This window comes from Bufo gargarizans, chromosome 1, assembly GCF_014858855.1.
Source record: "Bufo gargarizans isolate SCDJY-AF-19 chromosome 1, ASM1485885v1, whole genome shotgun sequence".
Taxonomy (NCBI): Eukaryota; Metazoa; Chordata; class Amphibia; order Anura; family Bufonidae; genus Bufo; species Bufo gargarizans.
In genome coordinates, this window is record NC_058080.1 from 378,191,711 (window position 1) to 378,207,774 (window position 16,064).

The 16,064-nt window shown below is 42.1% G+C and overlaps 1 protein-coding gene across 1 annotated transcript; it reads left to right on the forward strand.

The window, feature by feature from the left end:
- The first annotated feature begins 6,254 nt into the window (after nucleotides 1-6,254).
- Nucleotides 6,255-16,053, forward strand: LOC122931128 (cocaine- and amphetamine-regulated transcript protein-like). Its single transcript, XM_044285083.1, has 3 exons — nucleotides 6,255-6,386; nucleotides 11,481-11,564; nucleotides 15,707-16,053. Exons 1-3 carry the CDS (start codon nucleotides 6,255-6,257, stop codon nucleotides 15,812-15,814), a joined length of 324 nt encoding a protein of 107 aa, XP_044141018.1. The 3' UTR covers nucleotides 15,815-16,053.
- Nucleotides 16,054-16,064: the final 11 nt, after the last annotated feature.

A 16,064-nucleotide genomic window follows, 5' to 3' on the forward strand; every position in this document is an offset into this window, starting at 1 on the left:
CTGTTTACCATGAGTACTGCTAGGCTGAAAAGATGATTTCCCGAGCATGTCCTTCCAGTGGCTTAAGAAAACCACATACAAAACGCACAAACGCTGTGTATGAATAGCGCTCGTCTCTTTAAAGCCATAGCCACCGGGTGCTTGCTGTTTTACACAGCAGACACTCGGAGGCAATCTAACCCCTTAGATGCCATGGTCATTTGCTGCATCTAAGAGCTTTCTGTGGTAGTGCTGACTCCCAGGGTCTGAACAGCTCCCTCGCGTGGTAATCGAGGGAGCTGTTCAGTTGCTATGGCAGGGCAGGCAGGGAGAGCTGACCCACCCAATCCAAGCAGGCTTTATATGCAGTGTACACAGAAAATACTGGTACATCGCTTGCCGTGATTGGCTGGTTGTTGTATACTGGGTTGGATTGGAAATTCTGAGGGAAGGCAGGGCGAAGCAGGAGCATCTGCACTTCAGCCAATTCTAATATTGGAACGGCGGCTCTCTAATGAAGTTTGGTGTGTATCTTATCTGTGGTGAAAAAACAGAGTCTATCTGGGGAGCAGATACATGTGGTGGTGAATACAGTGCAGCACCAGTATCTGTACATACAGTACAGCACCAGTATCTGTACATACAGTACAGCACCAGTATCTGTACATACAGTAGAGCACCAGTATCTGTACCGGTACATACAGTACAGCACCAGTATCTGTACATACAGTACAGCACCAGTATCTGTACATACAGTACAGCACCAGTATCTGTACCGGTTCATACAGTACAGCACCAGTACATACAGTACAGTATACAAATGGCTAACAGTCAAGACCCCATCATGGCTCTACCAGCAAGAAGAAAGAAATATGAAGCCAGTTTCAAACTTAAAGTTGTAAACTTTGCCATGGAACATAATAACTGCGCTTCTGCAAGACAATATGGAGTAACAGAAAAGATGGTTCGGGACTGGAAAGCAAATGAAAAACATTAAAGAGCATGCCAAGGGGTAAGTGTGCATTAAGAAGAGGCACCCCACATTGTCCTGAACTTGAAAAACGGTTATGTAGTGACACAAAATAAAATACGTTTGCATTCAGTGGGCCAAATCTAGCCCAGATCACAGCAACAGATTTAATGCCACTGTATCCTGCTGTACTAGATTCTTGGAAAGGCATAATATGGTACCGAGGCAAAAGTTGAAAATCGCACAACAATTCCAAAGTAAATAGTGTTGGAGGGGTAGTCTTATACGGCGAGTATAGTCCAAACCCTATATTTTAACTGGAACAGTTGGGGGTCGTCTTATACGTCCAGTCGTCTTATACGCTGGAAAATACGGTAACCATAACCACTTCATTACCAGGAGATTTTCCAAATTTGCCTTTTAATTTTTTGCTCCCAGCTGTCCTAAAGCCATAGCCTTTTATTTTTCATTCCATTTCCATTCACATAGATATATCAGGGCTTGTTTTTTGACGGACAAGTTGTACTTTCTAATGACATCATTTAGTATTACATACGATGTAGTGGTAAGCTGAAATATATAAATGGAATGAAATTGAAAAAAAATCCCTGATTACGCTGCAGCTTTTTGTTATTTATGGTTATTTATGGTGTTCCCTATGCGGTAAAAATGATATGTACACTCCATTCTACAGGTTAGTAAGATTACAGCAATATGACTCTTGTATAATTTTCTTGTGTTTTAATAAAGCTAATTTTTTATGGGGTAGTCTGTAGTTTTTATTGGTACCGTTTTTCAGTGTGTATGACTTGTTGATCACTTTTTATTCAGTTCTTTTTTTATTCAGTTCTTTGGGGAGGAGAAGAGGCGAAAAAAAATGCTGAACTGGCCATTTTTTTTTGGGGGGGGGGGGGGGTTCCGTTAGGTCATTCACCATATAAATACATTTATACTATACATTTATTACATTATATTATACATTTATATACATTTATATTTTAATAGTATGTACATTTTGGCATATGGCGATAACAATGATCTTTATTTTTTATTATTTTTAAAATAGGGAAAGGAAGGTAATTTTAATGTTTAGATTTTTTAAAACAATATTATACACATTTTTTCACTTTAAAACTCCCCTAGGGCAGGGGTGGCCAACCTGTTGTCACCGTCCCTCAGGTGATTGATGTCAGGAAATCAAGGTGACTGGCAGAGCGTGGAGGAATAAAACAGCCTCCTTGATTTCTCTTGATTCAGTGTTGATAGGGGTAATGACCACTTCCCTTTTCTCAGCTGTTGCTCAGTGGTCATCACTTCTACCCTTTATAGTCTGACCCCACCCTTCTGACTATGCGGTAGATAGCTTCATTTGGGTTTGGCTGAGCTGGTGTGAGTTTGTCTCTGGTGTTCATGCTCATCCGTCTCCACAGAAGTTAAGTGTCGCGTTTGTTTGTGTTTGTTATATTCCCTGTTGTTTGTATCTGGGCCTGAGACAGAGACTTCCATTTGTCCATCTGGGGAGGAATGGGTTGTTTCTGGTCCTAACCTTTTCTAGGGCCTTATAGGGATATAAAGGTCTAGGTATCCTGCATAGGAATATTCCTACCTTCAAGGTCTATTCATATTGATAGATAGTTAGGGCCCGGATTAGGGTTGTCTAGGAGGTGACCTGTTTGTTCCCTAGTTTCCAGGCCCAGTTACTGTTCCCCTTCCCTCCTGTGTTCAGAGTGGAGTTTACCCCCACACTGATCGTGACACCTGTGGCTCTTGAGCCGCATGCGGCTCTTTGCTTCTTCAAGTGCGGCTTCAAGTGAGCGGGGAAGCAGTCAGGCTGGCTCACTCTCCACGCTATGCTCAGATCTCTTTTTCTGATCGGGCACTGTTGCTACTTTGCAGCTCCAGCTCCCTCTCCACTCCTGATGCACACAGTGTGAGAACGTAGTACGTGGAGACACGCACTATGACCTGACGTTGTGCTCATCAGGTCATAGTGGAGAGTGTGTCAGACCTGCAGAGTAGCAGGTGCCCGAGCAGGAGCTCAGTGCCTGATCAGGAGAGGGAAGAGATTTTTTTTAAATTATAGAACTGAGCATGGGGGTCTGATCTAAGCATGGGAGGTTCTGATCTGGTCATGGGGAGGGGAGGTTCTGATCTGGGCAATGGGGGGCTGATCTGAACATGGGGGTCCTGATCTGAGCAATGGGGGACTGATGTGAGCATGGGAGGCAGATCTGAGCATGTGGGGGTCTTATTTGAGCATAGCTTGGCCAGGTCTGAGTATGGGGAGTAAGATCTGAGCATTGGGGGGAAATCTGAGCACTGAGGGTCTGACACTGGGAGTCTGATTTGTGTTGTCTGTTCCGAGCATTGGGGGGCTTATTTTAGGGGTCTGATTTGAAGGCCTGATGAGGTTTGGGGATCTTATTTTAGGTCAGATGAGGATTGGGGATTTGATTTAGGAGTCTGATCAGAGGTCTGATGAAAAATATTTGTTTTATTTTTTTCTCTGCTAATGAAAAATAAGACCTCAGATCAGATGAAAAATATTTTTTTTCTCTCTTATTTTTCTTTGTTAAAACCTAGGTGCATCTTGTAGGGCGAAAAATACGGTTACTCGTGTGTAAATCTATAGCTTGTGGCTCCTGGTAGTCATATATATATTTTTTTTCTTTTTGTGTCTGTAAGGTTGGCCACCCCTGCCCTAGGTGATTTGAATATGCCCCAGAGAGGCAGCATCTGAGGGGTTAAATGTCTGCGATCAACATTATTAGCAATTACAGACATTGCCTCCAGGTGTCAGGAGCTATGGTAGGCAGTAGGGAAGTGGTTAAAAAGGTTGTCTCACTTCAATCCATCAGTGGTGGTCGTGCTTGCACACTATAGGAAAAAGCGTCAGCCTCTCTGGTGGCCGGGACCATGGGAGCGCACATAGGCTAGTGTTTTTCCGTATATTGGGCAAGCACAAACACCACGGATGAATTGCAGGGTCGTATGTAACCATTGAAACAAGCAATGTATAATGTGATGGGAAAATTAATCCAGCCAACAAAGGAAGCAATATCGATAATAACAATATATTAGTAAGTGGCTTGTATTAACTTTCTGTACATGATAAATGCCACTTACTTAAGTTAGACAACCCCTTTAAAAATACTTTAAAAAAATAAACAATTATAAAAAGTCAAACCAATTAAAATTAAAAATAAATAAGTTTAAAGAAAAAAAGATAATTGCCATTGCCATATCCTGAACTATTGAAATATATTTATCCAATGCAAAAAATCTAAATGGCCAATTCGCTGTTTTTCCATCATTTCGTCTCTCAAAAAGAATTAAATAAAAAGTGGTCATAAAGTCATACACAATGCAAAATTGTGTCAATAAAAACTACAGCTCACCCCATATAAATGAGTCCCCACATACACAGGTAGCTCCATAGACATGAATATAAAAAATATTATGAAGGTCAGAATCTGGTGATATAAGGAAAACAAAATAAATTTCTTTTTCAGTTTTAATTTTTTTAAGTATTAAAGCACAAGAAAAACTATATACACTACTCACAAAAAATTAGGGATATTTGGCTTTTGGGTAAAATTTATGAAAAACGTAAAGTTCTGCTGAGGCATAGCATCCCACTCTTCTAGAAGGGTGGCCCTCAAGTCATTGAGGTTCATAAGTTTTCAATGGGATTCAGGTCTGGAGAAAGTGCAGGTCACTCCATTTGAGGTAACCCAGTCTCCAGCAGCCTTCCCTAATGATGCGACCTCGATGAGCTGGGGCCTTGTCGTCCATGGAGACGAAATTAGACCTGTGCTGTTCATGCAGAGGCACAATTGATTCATGATGTTATTCAAGTAGTATGGGATTGTCACTGTACCATTCACAAAGTGTAGGGCAGTTCTGTATTGATTAGATACACCTGCCCACACTGTAACACCACCACCACCAAACGCTCGTCTGGTGACAACAATGGCTGATGCATAGCGCTCTCCTTGACGTCTCCAACATCATTGGCAGCCATCATTTCTGCATAGTGTGAATCGACTTTTATCAGTGAACAACACTGAGGACCACTGGTCCCTCATCCAGCATAGATGCTCCCTGGCCCATGGAAGATGATGACATCTGTGGTTAGGTATCCTTGCAGGTCGTTAAGCACGCAGGCCACACTGATGTAAACTGCTTCAAATGGTCTGATGTGACATTTGGGTGCCTCTTACCTCCCTTAAATGTGCCTGGAGTCGTGTGGCATTCATCATCCGGTTCCGCAGGGCATTGTTTGCATTGCAACAGTCATCGGTGTGGGATTTAGCCAAAGGATGTCCACTTCTATGCCTTTCTGTGACTCTTCCAGTCTCTTTGTATCTGTGTTGCAACCTGCTGGTAACACTCTGTGACACTCGAAGCTCAGTGGCCAATTCCATCTGAGAACATCCTGCTTGAAGCCTCGCAATGGCGAGGTACTGTTGATCAATTGTTAGGTGTCGTCTTGGTCTCATGATGTCAAAATGTGAACAACATGATGAGGAGGGCTGTTCAAATACCAATTATAATTGAACCAGAAAATGTATTGGGCGATTCATGGATCAAACACCTGTTGTGAATTTTGCCGTTGAGCTCCTTGTTAGAGAGCAGCAAGTTGTGCAAAAAGTACTGAAACACTGAACAGTTGGACATGTGCATTCAAAACTTCAGAGAAGGTCACATTAAGTTCACCTGTAAAGGTTAGAGTGCATTTTAGGTTCATCCTCAAATTTCACCCACAAGCCAAATATCCCTAACTTTCTGTGAGTAGTATATATCAATATAACATAAATGTCTATTGATGATTTCCACAACCCTCAAGAAGAAAGAAAAATCATCTAACAACAGAAAACTCATATTTTATCAAATTCCCTTTCAGAATAAAGTAAATCATATATTTCATATGTATAGTATATTATAACTACAACTTCAGTCAATAAATAACACTAAGAAGGGTTAACACGTCTTGCATCAGGAAATTGATTCTAATTATACAATGCTTACAAAACCTCCCACCTCTTAATCCATCTAGGCTCCCTTGGGTATGACTACAATGCCTCATATTCAATGACATGAAATATGTTTCTGTTTAAGTCAATGGGTTAATAGGAAACGTGAGTGCCAGGAAGAGAGGTGATGTATCTGCAAACAACAAACATGAAGAAATCCGGTGGAGGAGAAATTAGACTGACGTTATTTTATTAATAGTTGTGTAGAGATGAGGTATAAAAGTAGACCATAGACTGCCCAGGAAAAAGGAATCCACTGGACCTGCACCATGTTGAGCTGCCGCCTGTCGCTCATCTATGTCTCTTTGTCCCTGTTAATGCTGCTGGTATGCAGCGAGGAGACAGTTGGGGTCAGATCATCAGAAGTCTCGGACAACAATAGCCAGGAAGAAAAGGAGCTGGTAAGATTATGAATGCTACCGATTTAGACACTTAATGAATTTAACCCCACCTGTATAGCTGTCCAGTTATGATGAACTTTTACTTATATCATAACTAGTTATATCATAACTGTAATTTAGCAAATTCCCTTGTTTTAAAAGTTGACGTCTGCCTAGGCTCATAGGAGCACATTTTATGCAGAGTATGGCACATGCCATATTTACAGCACAATTTGCGACCTTTCACTTCTCTCACCACTTTTCATGGGCCATCAGATTTAGGGCTCATGCTCATGGCCGTATTTTGGGTCCGCGTCCGATTCACAGTTTTTACGGGGCCTGTGCCGTATTTGGCCCATCATCCTCCAGCAGTTTTTTTTTTTTACTAAGACTGGTGTAGAAAACACCAATCTTAGTAAGTCTGCCCCATAGTGTGCACTATGGTTAGAAAGTTTTTTGTTCCCCATTTACAATTTTAATTATTTTTGTATTTAGCTTATTAATTGATATAGCACTAAGCCTACTTTTACATCATCGTTTAATTTACATCATTACCAGTACATCCTTCAGAAGAACAAAAACCAAATATGGATTCTGTATTTTAAGCATCCGTTATGCACATTTTGCATCCATTTTTGCCATTTACATGCAGGCCTTTCTTTTCTGTCTAAAATATACAAATCTCAGACAGGAATTGCTAAAATGGATGCAAAATGGGCATAACGGATGTTCACGATCTTTTTTATACAGGATCCGTTTTTTACAGGCCTGTTTTTTTCCAGGATCTTTTTTTTTCTTCCTGTTCTTCTAACAGATCCGAAGAACGGAAGATAAAACGGTGATGTGAACCCACCCTTACATACAGGTCCTTCTAAAAAAAATTGCATATTGTGATAAAGTTCATTATTTTCTGTAATGTACTGATAAACATTAGACTTTCATATATTTTAGATTCATTACACACAACTGAAGTAGTTCAAGCCTTTTATTGTTTTAATATTGATGATTTTGGCATACAGCTCATGAAAACCCAAATTTCCTATCTAAAAAAATTAGCATATTTCATTCGACCAATAAAAGAAAAGTGTTTTTAATACAAAAAAAGTCAACCTTCAAATAATTATGTTCAGTTATGCACTCAATACTTGGTTGGGAATCCTTTTGCAGAAATGACTGCTTCAATGCGGCGTGGCATGGAGGCAATCAGCCTGTGGCACTGCTGAGGTGTTATGGAGGCCCAGGATGCTTCGATAGCGGCCTTAAGCTCATCCAGAGTGTTGGGTCTTGCGTCTCTCCACTTTCTCTTCCCAATATCCCACAGATTCTCTATGGGGTTCAGGTCAGGAGAGTTGGCAGGCCAATTGAGCACAGTAATACCATGGTCAGTAAACCATTTACCAGTGGTTTTGGCACTGTGAGCAGGTGCCAGGTCGTGCTGAAAAATGAAATCTTCATCTCCATAAAGCTTTTCAGCAGATGGAAGCATGAAGTGCTCCAAAATCTCCTGATAGCTAGCTGCATTGACCCTGCCCTTGATAAAACACAGTGGACCAACACCAGCAGCTGACATGGCACCCCAGACCATCACTGACTGTGGGTACTTGACACTGGACTTCAGGCATTTTGGCATTTCCCTCTCCCCAGTCTTCCTCCAGACTCTGGCACCTTGATTTCCGAATGACATGCAAAATTTGCTTCCATCCGAAAAAAGTACTTTGGACCACTGAGCAACAGTCCAGTGCTGCTTCTCTGTGGCCCAGGTCAGGCGCTTCTGCCGCTGTTTCTGGTTCAAAAGTGGCTTGACCTGGGGAATGCGGCACCTGTAGCCCATTTCCTGCACACGCCTGTACACGGTGGCTCTGAATGTTTCTACTCCAGACTCAGTCCACTGCTTCCGCAGGTCCCCCAAGGTCTGGAATCGGTCCTTCTCCACAATCTTCCTCAGGGTCCGGTCACCTATTCTCGTTGTGCAGCGTTTTCTGCCACACTTTTTCCTTCCCGCAGACTTCCCACTGAGGTGCCTTGATACAGCACTCTGGGAACAGCCTATTCGTTCAGAAATTTCTTTCTGTGTCTTACCCTCTTGCTTGAGGGTGTCAATGATGGCCTTCTGGACAGCAGTCAGGTCGGCAGTCTTACCCATGATTGCGGTTTTGAGTAATGAACCAGGCTGGGAGTTTTTAAAAGCCTCAGGAATCTTTTGCAGGTGTTTAGAGTTAATTAGTTGATTCAGATGATTAGGTTAATAGCTCGTTTAGAGAACCTTTTCATGATATGCTAATTTTTTTAGATAGGAATTTGGGGTTTTCATGAGCTGTATGCCAAAATCATCAATATTAAAACAATAAAAGGCTTGAACTACTTCAGTTGTGTGTAATGAATCTAAAATATATGAAAGTCTAATGTTTATCAGTACATTACAGAAAATAATGAACTTTATCACAATATGCTAATTTTATTTTAGAAGGACCTGTATATGCATTTGGTCTAAGGCTCCATTCACACGTCCACAAATGGGTCCGCATCCGTTCTGCAATTTTGCGGAATGGGTGCGGACCCATTCATTTTCCATGGGGACGGAATGGATGCGGACAGCACACAGTGTGCTGTTTGCATCAGCATTTGCGGAGCGCGGCCCAGATCTTCCGGTCCGCAGCTCCGCAAAAGATAGAACATGTCCTATTCTTTTCCGCAGCTGCGGACAAGAATAGGCATTTCTATAGGGGGTGCCGGCCGGGTGTGTTGTGGATCCGCAATTTGCTCGTCCGCAACACACCACGGACGTGTGAATAGACCTTAACAGTGATCTTCCTGGTGACAAATTTATTTTAAGTTCATTTACTACAAAATGTTGAGAGTCAATGTAAGAGACCTCTTTATAATTTTATGTGCTGCTCATCAATGTGTAGTAATTTAATGGAATACTTGTTAATTCCACCACTTTTTCCTACTTGAGTGAACATGCTGCCCGATTGATCCTTGATGAGCCAGGTTATCTCCATGGTAAAGCATGTATGATTAGGGGCTTCATTAAGAACAGGGTTACATAGAGAGGTTAGAGAATAGGTTCCAGTGTTGGTTGGGGTCGCCCTTGTCAGGGTGAGTGCTCTGCAGAGCCAACATTAGGGCAGACCTTTTAGCGGACACCTCAGCAAATAGACAGTAATAGGGCTGAATAGCGACCCCGCCATCCCCATTTGTTAGGAACCAAATATTTAACCCTGTCTAAATTCTTTTAATGTAGCAACAATATAACGGTGGCTAGGTGGTTATCACTGGTGCCTTGCAGCACTGGGGTCCCCGTGTTTGTGTGGGTTTCCTCCGGGTACTCCGGTTTCCTCCCACACTCCAAATACATAATAATAGGGAACTTAGATAGTGAGCCCCATTGGGGACAGAGTGATGCAAAAGTCTGTAAAGCGCTGTGGAATATGTCAGCGCTATATAAGTGCATAAAATAAACAGATTTATGTGTTTTAGTGCTACTCAGATAAAGGTTATGTAATATAATGGAATGGCTCATGACTAGAGATGAACAAATCTATTACACATAAATCAAATTTGTTAAAAAAAATTCCCAAAAGCTTCAGCTTTTTTTAATTAAAAACTTTTTGGATTTGTCCTACAAGATTTGCTCAAAGTAGCATCCACCACTTTATACTGTAGATCAAAAGACAGAGGGATTATAGGTGAGATGCCGACCAGGAAATGTGGCATGTGTTTTCTGGGGTTAGACATAGGAGAGATAGGACATCTGAGAGAGGGAGATGTTAAAACTGAGACTATAGCGAGTTTAGTGTCAGTTAGTGTGTTTCTCAGCAAGGAGAAGACAATAGCTAGATTTACAATTATAATTTATAATTTACAAATAATTTATAGAGATATAGTAGTCAGAATCAGTCCGTGTGCTTGTGTTACTTAGACTAAGGCAGGCTGGGAGCCATTGCTGTGAGTGCTGCACAGGTAACTTTATACAATTCAATTTCTTATTAATGTGAATCACCCCAATCTTCATCACATTATACACAATCAGGAAACGTCTACAATATAGTAATCCTAGTGCTGATAGTGTGCCTGATATATTGTTCTGCATCACAGTTATTCACCAGTTATACTGGGTAATAATCATCCAAGTGAGCCTTTTTCCTTCAAATATTTTTTCAAATGTACTAAATTCTGTTGCTCATAGTGTGCCTATCGTACTGTTCCACATCACAGCTATTATACCGGACTCTGTCCAGCAATACAGTGCACTTTTAGTCGATAGTCTGTGTGAATTCGGATTGTTTTTCTTTATAACTATGGACTTAAAAATAAAACTTCTGGTAGTGACAGTGAATGGTGGAATGTAAAACGAAACAACTGTTCCGCATCATGCGCCAGTGAGAAGGAAGCATGAGCAGCAGCACTATTGGCACCAGTGTTTTCAAACAGGTTGTTTGTTACCACTATCATCCGTTTGCTGCTGTCACTTTGACACTATTAATGCTATCTTGGCATTAAGCTTGAAAGGGTCTGGAGACAGTACTAGGAGACCTCAGAGAGTGACACGCAACTTTTTAAGGCAATCGGGGCACTTTTTCAGTTTGGATCGAATTTATTTGGACCAAATCTGATCTGGCAGCCAAATCGATGAAATCAGATGAATTTTGGGAAATTCGCTCCTCTTTATTCATGACAATGTGCTGACTCTTTGTCTTGAGTAAAATCGATGGCCTTTTAATTATCCATTTGTTGTGCATTTTTAAGCACAGTTATCATCCAATAAAAAAATTAATTTGGGGCATTTGCAACTCAAATCAGGTCCACTTCAGTGGGTTCTCCTGTCTTGGCAAAAGCCAGCATATGACAAGGACATGCCATCACTTTCCTGTTGTAGGGGACTGACCACTAGATTCCCCTCTAATTGCTAGAAAAAAGGAGCTGCCATACTGCAGTTCCTTATAGATGTTCCCTGCACAGTACTACGTCTATCCATTTGCAGTAAGAGTACAGAGCATTCACTTGAATTGATCTGAATGGCTGTCCGTGAAGGTGGACTTCCTCTGGCATATCTGGAAAACCCCTTAACAAAATAGCAGCATGCAAATAATATGTGTATACTTCTCTTTTCAGATAGAAGCTTTGCAGGAAGTTCTGGAGAAACTCAAAAGCAAAAAGATCCTTCCTCTGGACAAGAAGCTAGGATGGGTACCTTCCGTAAGTGGTGATTATGACAAACTTCATTGATGTGGCATTTAATATTCCTAAGACATATGCAAAAACGGTTTGGGTTTGTGCAACAAGTGGGTGTGGCTTAGTGGAAAAGGGGTGTGGTTTAGCAACAAATAAAAAGCATGGCTAAGGGCTCTTTCACACCTGCGTTCTTTTGTTCCGGCATAGAGTTCCGTCGTCGGGGCTCTATGCCGGAAGAATCCTGATCAGGATTATCCTAATGCATTCTGAATGGAGAGAAATCCGTTCAGGATGCATCAGGATGTCTTCAGTTCTGGACCGGAAAGTTTTTTGGCCGGAGAAAATACCGCAGCATGCTGCGCTTTTTGCTCCGGCCAAAAATCCTGAACACTTGCCGCAAGGCCGGATCCGGAATTAATGCCCATTGAAAGGCATTAATCCGGATCCGGCCTTAAGCTAAACGTCGTTTCGGCGCATTACCGGATCCGACGTTTAGCTTTTTCTGAATGGTTACCATGGCTGCCAGGACGCTAAAGGCCTGTTTGCCATGGTGAAGTGTAATGGGGAACGGGGGAGCAGTATACTTACCGTCCGTGCGGCTCCCGGGGCGCTCCAGAGTGATGTCAGGGCGCCCCACGCGCATGGATGACGTGATCGCATGGCACGTCATCCATGTGCATGGGGCGCTCTGACGTCATTCTGGAGCACCCCGGGAGCCGCACGGACTGTAAGTATACCGCTCCCCACTACTACTATGGCAACCAGGACTTTAATAGCGTCCTGGCTGCCATAGTAACACTGAACGCATTTTGAAGATAGATCCGTCTTCAAATGCTTTCAGTTCACTTGCGTTTTTCCGGATCCGGCGTGTAATTCCGGCAAATGGAGTACACAACGGATCCGGACAACGCAAGTGTGAAAGAGGCCTTAAAGGGAATTTGTCACCAGGATTTTGGACTATTAGCCACGTTCACATGACTGTAGGACAGCTGTACCCAGTTCATATGAATGCACCCTTATCTGCAGTACTACAAGAGCCTAGATCTCTTGGTTTTTTTTTTACTACTGCCCTCTATTCCACCCATCGGCAGTGCTCAAAGCGGAACTGAAATATATCGTCAAGACTGCTGTGCATGCGCACAGGGGTCCTGTCCATTTTGTCAGCATCACAAAGAGCATTACTGCTTAGCGAAAGCAAACTGCGTGACCAGGGTATGTCGGAAACCTTCTTTTATTGTTTAGATAATTAGCAATATATACAACACGTTTCGAAGATATAAATTTCCCCTTCCTCAGGTTAAAAATTGCTTACCTAAGGAAGGAGAAATTTATATCCCCGAAATGCTGGTTTTTAGGTCGGTGCCTATATCTAGCACAATTTCACAAGGTAAGCCTCCAATTGGAGTTGTACTCTTCGGCACTGAGCCTTAGACATACTTACCCTACTGTATGTTGTGCCTCTGTTGTTTTCACAGCAATTTTCGCCTTGATTCCATTATGTCAGCATGGCATAGCAGTCCGGGCTGTGTATTTCAGCACAGCTTTGAGTGAGATAATACTTTAAGATCGTGGGGACAGATTCCCTTTAAGATGCCCAAATGTGCGCCATAGTTTTGCCACAAAGTAGGCAACCAATAGGGTGTATAACATTAAACAGGAGTGTTTATCATCCAGCATGAAGTACTGTGATAAATTTGGTGCAGTTGGCGCTAATGCTGGGAATCCCCTTAGTTCAGGGATACCCAATCTGCGGCCCTCCAGCTGATGAAAAACTACAACTCACAGTATGCCTGTGCAGCCTACAGCTATTAGGGCATGCTGGGAGTTGTATTTTTGCAACAGCTAGAGAGCTGCAGGTTAAGCATCCCTGGTTTAGAAGAATGCATTCCGTGTCCGTATGTCCGCATGGCCAATCCGCAAAAAATCGAACATGTCCTATTATTGTCCACATTACGGAAAAGGGTAGGACAGTTCTATTGGGGGCCGGCCCTTCCGTTACGCAAAATGCAGAATGCACATGGCCGGTGTCCGTGTTTTGTGGTCTGCAATTTGCGCACCACAAAACAAGCTACGGTCGTGTGCATAAGCCCTTAGGTTTCACATACAATCCTAGGTGTATTTTTTATAGCATTTTTTCTAAAGAACATACGAAGTTTGAAAACTGTTCTAATTTCACCCGTTTAAAATAATACAATTTATGAAATTTTAGCAGGAGATTGCAAAATCATCACTGTCCCACAGAATAACTAATTAATATATACAGACAATTACAAGGTCTATGATAGAGTATATATGGGAGACTTATCAAACTTTTGTAAAGGAAAATTTGAGATACTAGAGATGAGCGAATTCCATATTTTGAAATTAGTTCACGCTTCGTTTGGTAGTAAAAGCAGAATTGCGCTATGGATTCCATTACCATTGACCATAACGCAATTCTATGACAGAATGCATAACGGAATGCCTTTAGAGGTATTCCGTTATTCAGTCCGTCATAAAAGAAGTCTATAGGCTGCAAAACGGATCCTTCCTGTTTCCCTTATGCAGGGGAGTCCTCTCCTGTATAACGGAAACGGGACAGATCCGTTATGCAGGCCATAGACTTCTATTGAAGCTAAATGAATAACGGAATGCCTCTAAAGGCATTCTGTCATAGAATTGCGTTTTGGTCCGTGGTAATGGAATCCATATTGCAATTCTGCTTTTAGCACCAAACAAAGTGTGAACGAATTTCATAACATGACATTCGCTCATCTCTAATAGTAACCAATCAGATTTACCCTTTGATTTTTCAGAGCTCCACGGACAACTATACCAGTTCTACTTTACACCAGTTTGATAAATCTCCCCCTAGGATTTTACCTTTAGTTGGACAATGCCTTTTATCACATGAAAATCATAGTAAAATGGAGCCCTAGGGCACTAGATAGGAAAATGAATGGCGCATTTATCCTATGATCGCTCTGCAGCACTGTGTGGGCAGAGCTTATGCAGATTTCCGGGCTTCGGGCTCCGCCCACACATGCTGGCAGCGCGATCTGTGTCTGCAGGCTGAATGGTGGAGCGGGGAGAAGTCTTCCTACTTCACCATTCAGAGCGCCGCCAGCCTGAAGAAGGGGAGGAGCGCTAGGAACCGACAGGACTGCAGCTCCCAGCGCTCCCATCTGTATTGATGGAAGTGCTCATTGCTTCTGGCACCCCCCTGAGAGCTGGCCCTTAGTATGCCACAGCATGTCCTATTTTTTTGGGTGCGGAGTCATGGACAGAAACCCTACGAAGCACTCCGTAGTGCTTCCGTGGGGTTCCGTGCCTCCGTTCCGCACTGCACCTTCCTAATTGCAGACCTATTCAAGTGAATGGCTCCGTAAACATGATGCGGTGCAAAAACGGCCAGGGCCCGTGTATTGCAGACCCGCTCTTTCACACTTGCAATATGACCCCCAGATATGTTTAAATAAAGTTATTAGGGCGCCCCCCCCACATCTAATAAAAAAATTTAGCCAGTTACTTACCCACTTACAGATGTTTTCTCCCAGTCCGAGCATTCTCATTTTATATACTAACCTTTTATGTGGTACAGTGTCAAATGCTTTGGAGAAGTCCAGATACACGACATCCATTGATTCGCCGCTGTCAAGTCTAGAACTTACCTCCTCATAGAAACTGATTAAATTAGTTTGACATGACCGATCTCTCATATTCTTATCAGTTTGACAAGACTTGAGCTATAATGAGTGTTTATGAGGTCAGGAGATCAAAGATAAGAAGAAGAAGGTGTCCAAAGTCTTCAAACAAAGCACACATATTTGGTATTGTTATACACAGGATAGTGAGAAGTTTTTTTTTTGTATGAATTTGTTTCACCAAATTTATTACATTGACTACTTCAGATAGCCATTAAATGGTATCGACAACTGAGGACTCTCAGTTTTTATCTTTTCATTCTACTGACTAGCAGAGTACAAAGAGATTTTTTCTTTTAACGAAAGGCCTTTCAAGCATCCAGCTCATAACCTGGGGGTGAATATTTCACAGGATGGAGCTCTTTTTTCATCCGCTCATCCTGTAAGATCTTGGTTACTGGTAAACAGACTTTAGAACTCTTTTATGTTGGCTTTAACATTTATTGCTCTTGTTCTCCTGGTTAATCTCTCGGTTTCCTTTAGTGTGATGCTGGGGAGCAATGTGCAGTAAGAAAAGGAGCACGAATTGGGAAGCTGTGTAATTGTCCAAGGGGGACTTCTTGTAATTTCTATATCCTCAAATGTTTGTAAGCAGCCAAAGCAGATGAGATGAAGACTGAGATACTTCATTAAAGAAGGAGAAGCAAGAAGAGGCGTTCTGATTTGTCCCAGGTTCAATTTCCATTGTTACCCCTTAGCTCTGTCTGGTAAAGAAAAAAAAGAATCAATTTAGTGGATTGCCATCTCTACCTTAAACCCTGAAAGATACACAGTAAAGACTTGTCCTCACATTTCAAACCTCCTCCACCTTACTGTACATGTCACTGTATTGTAATTTTTT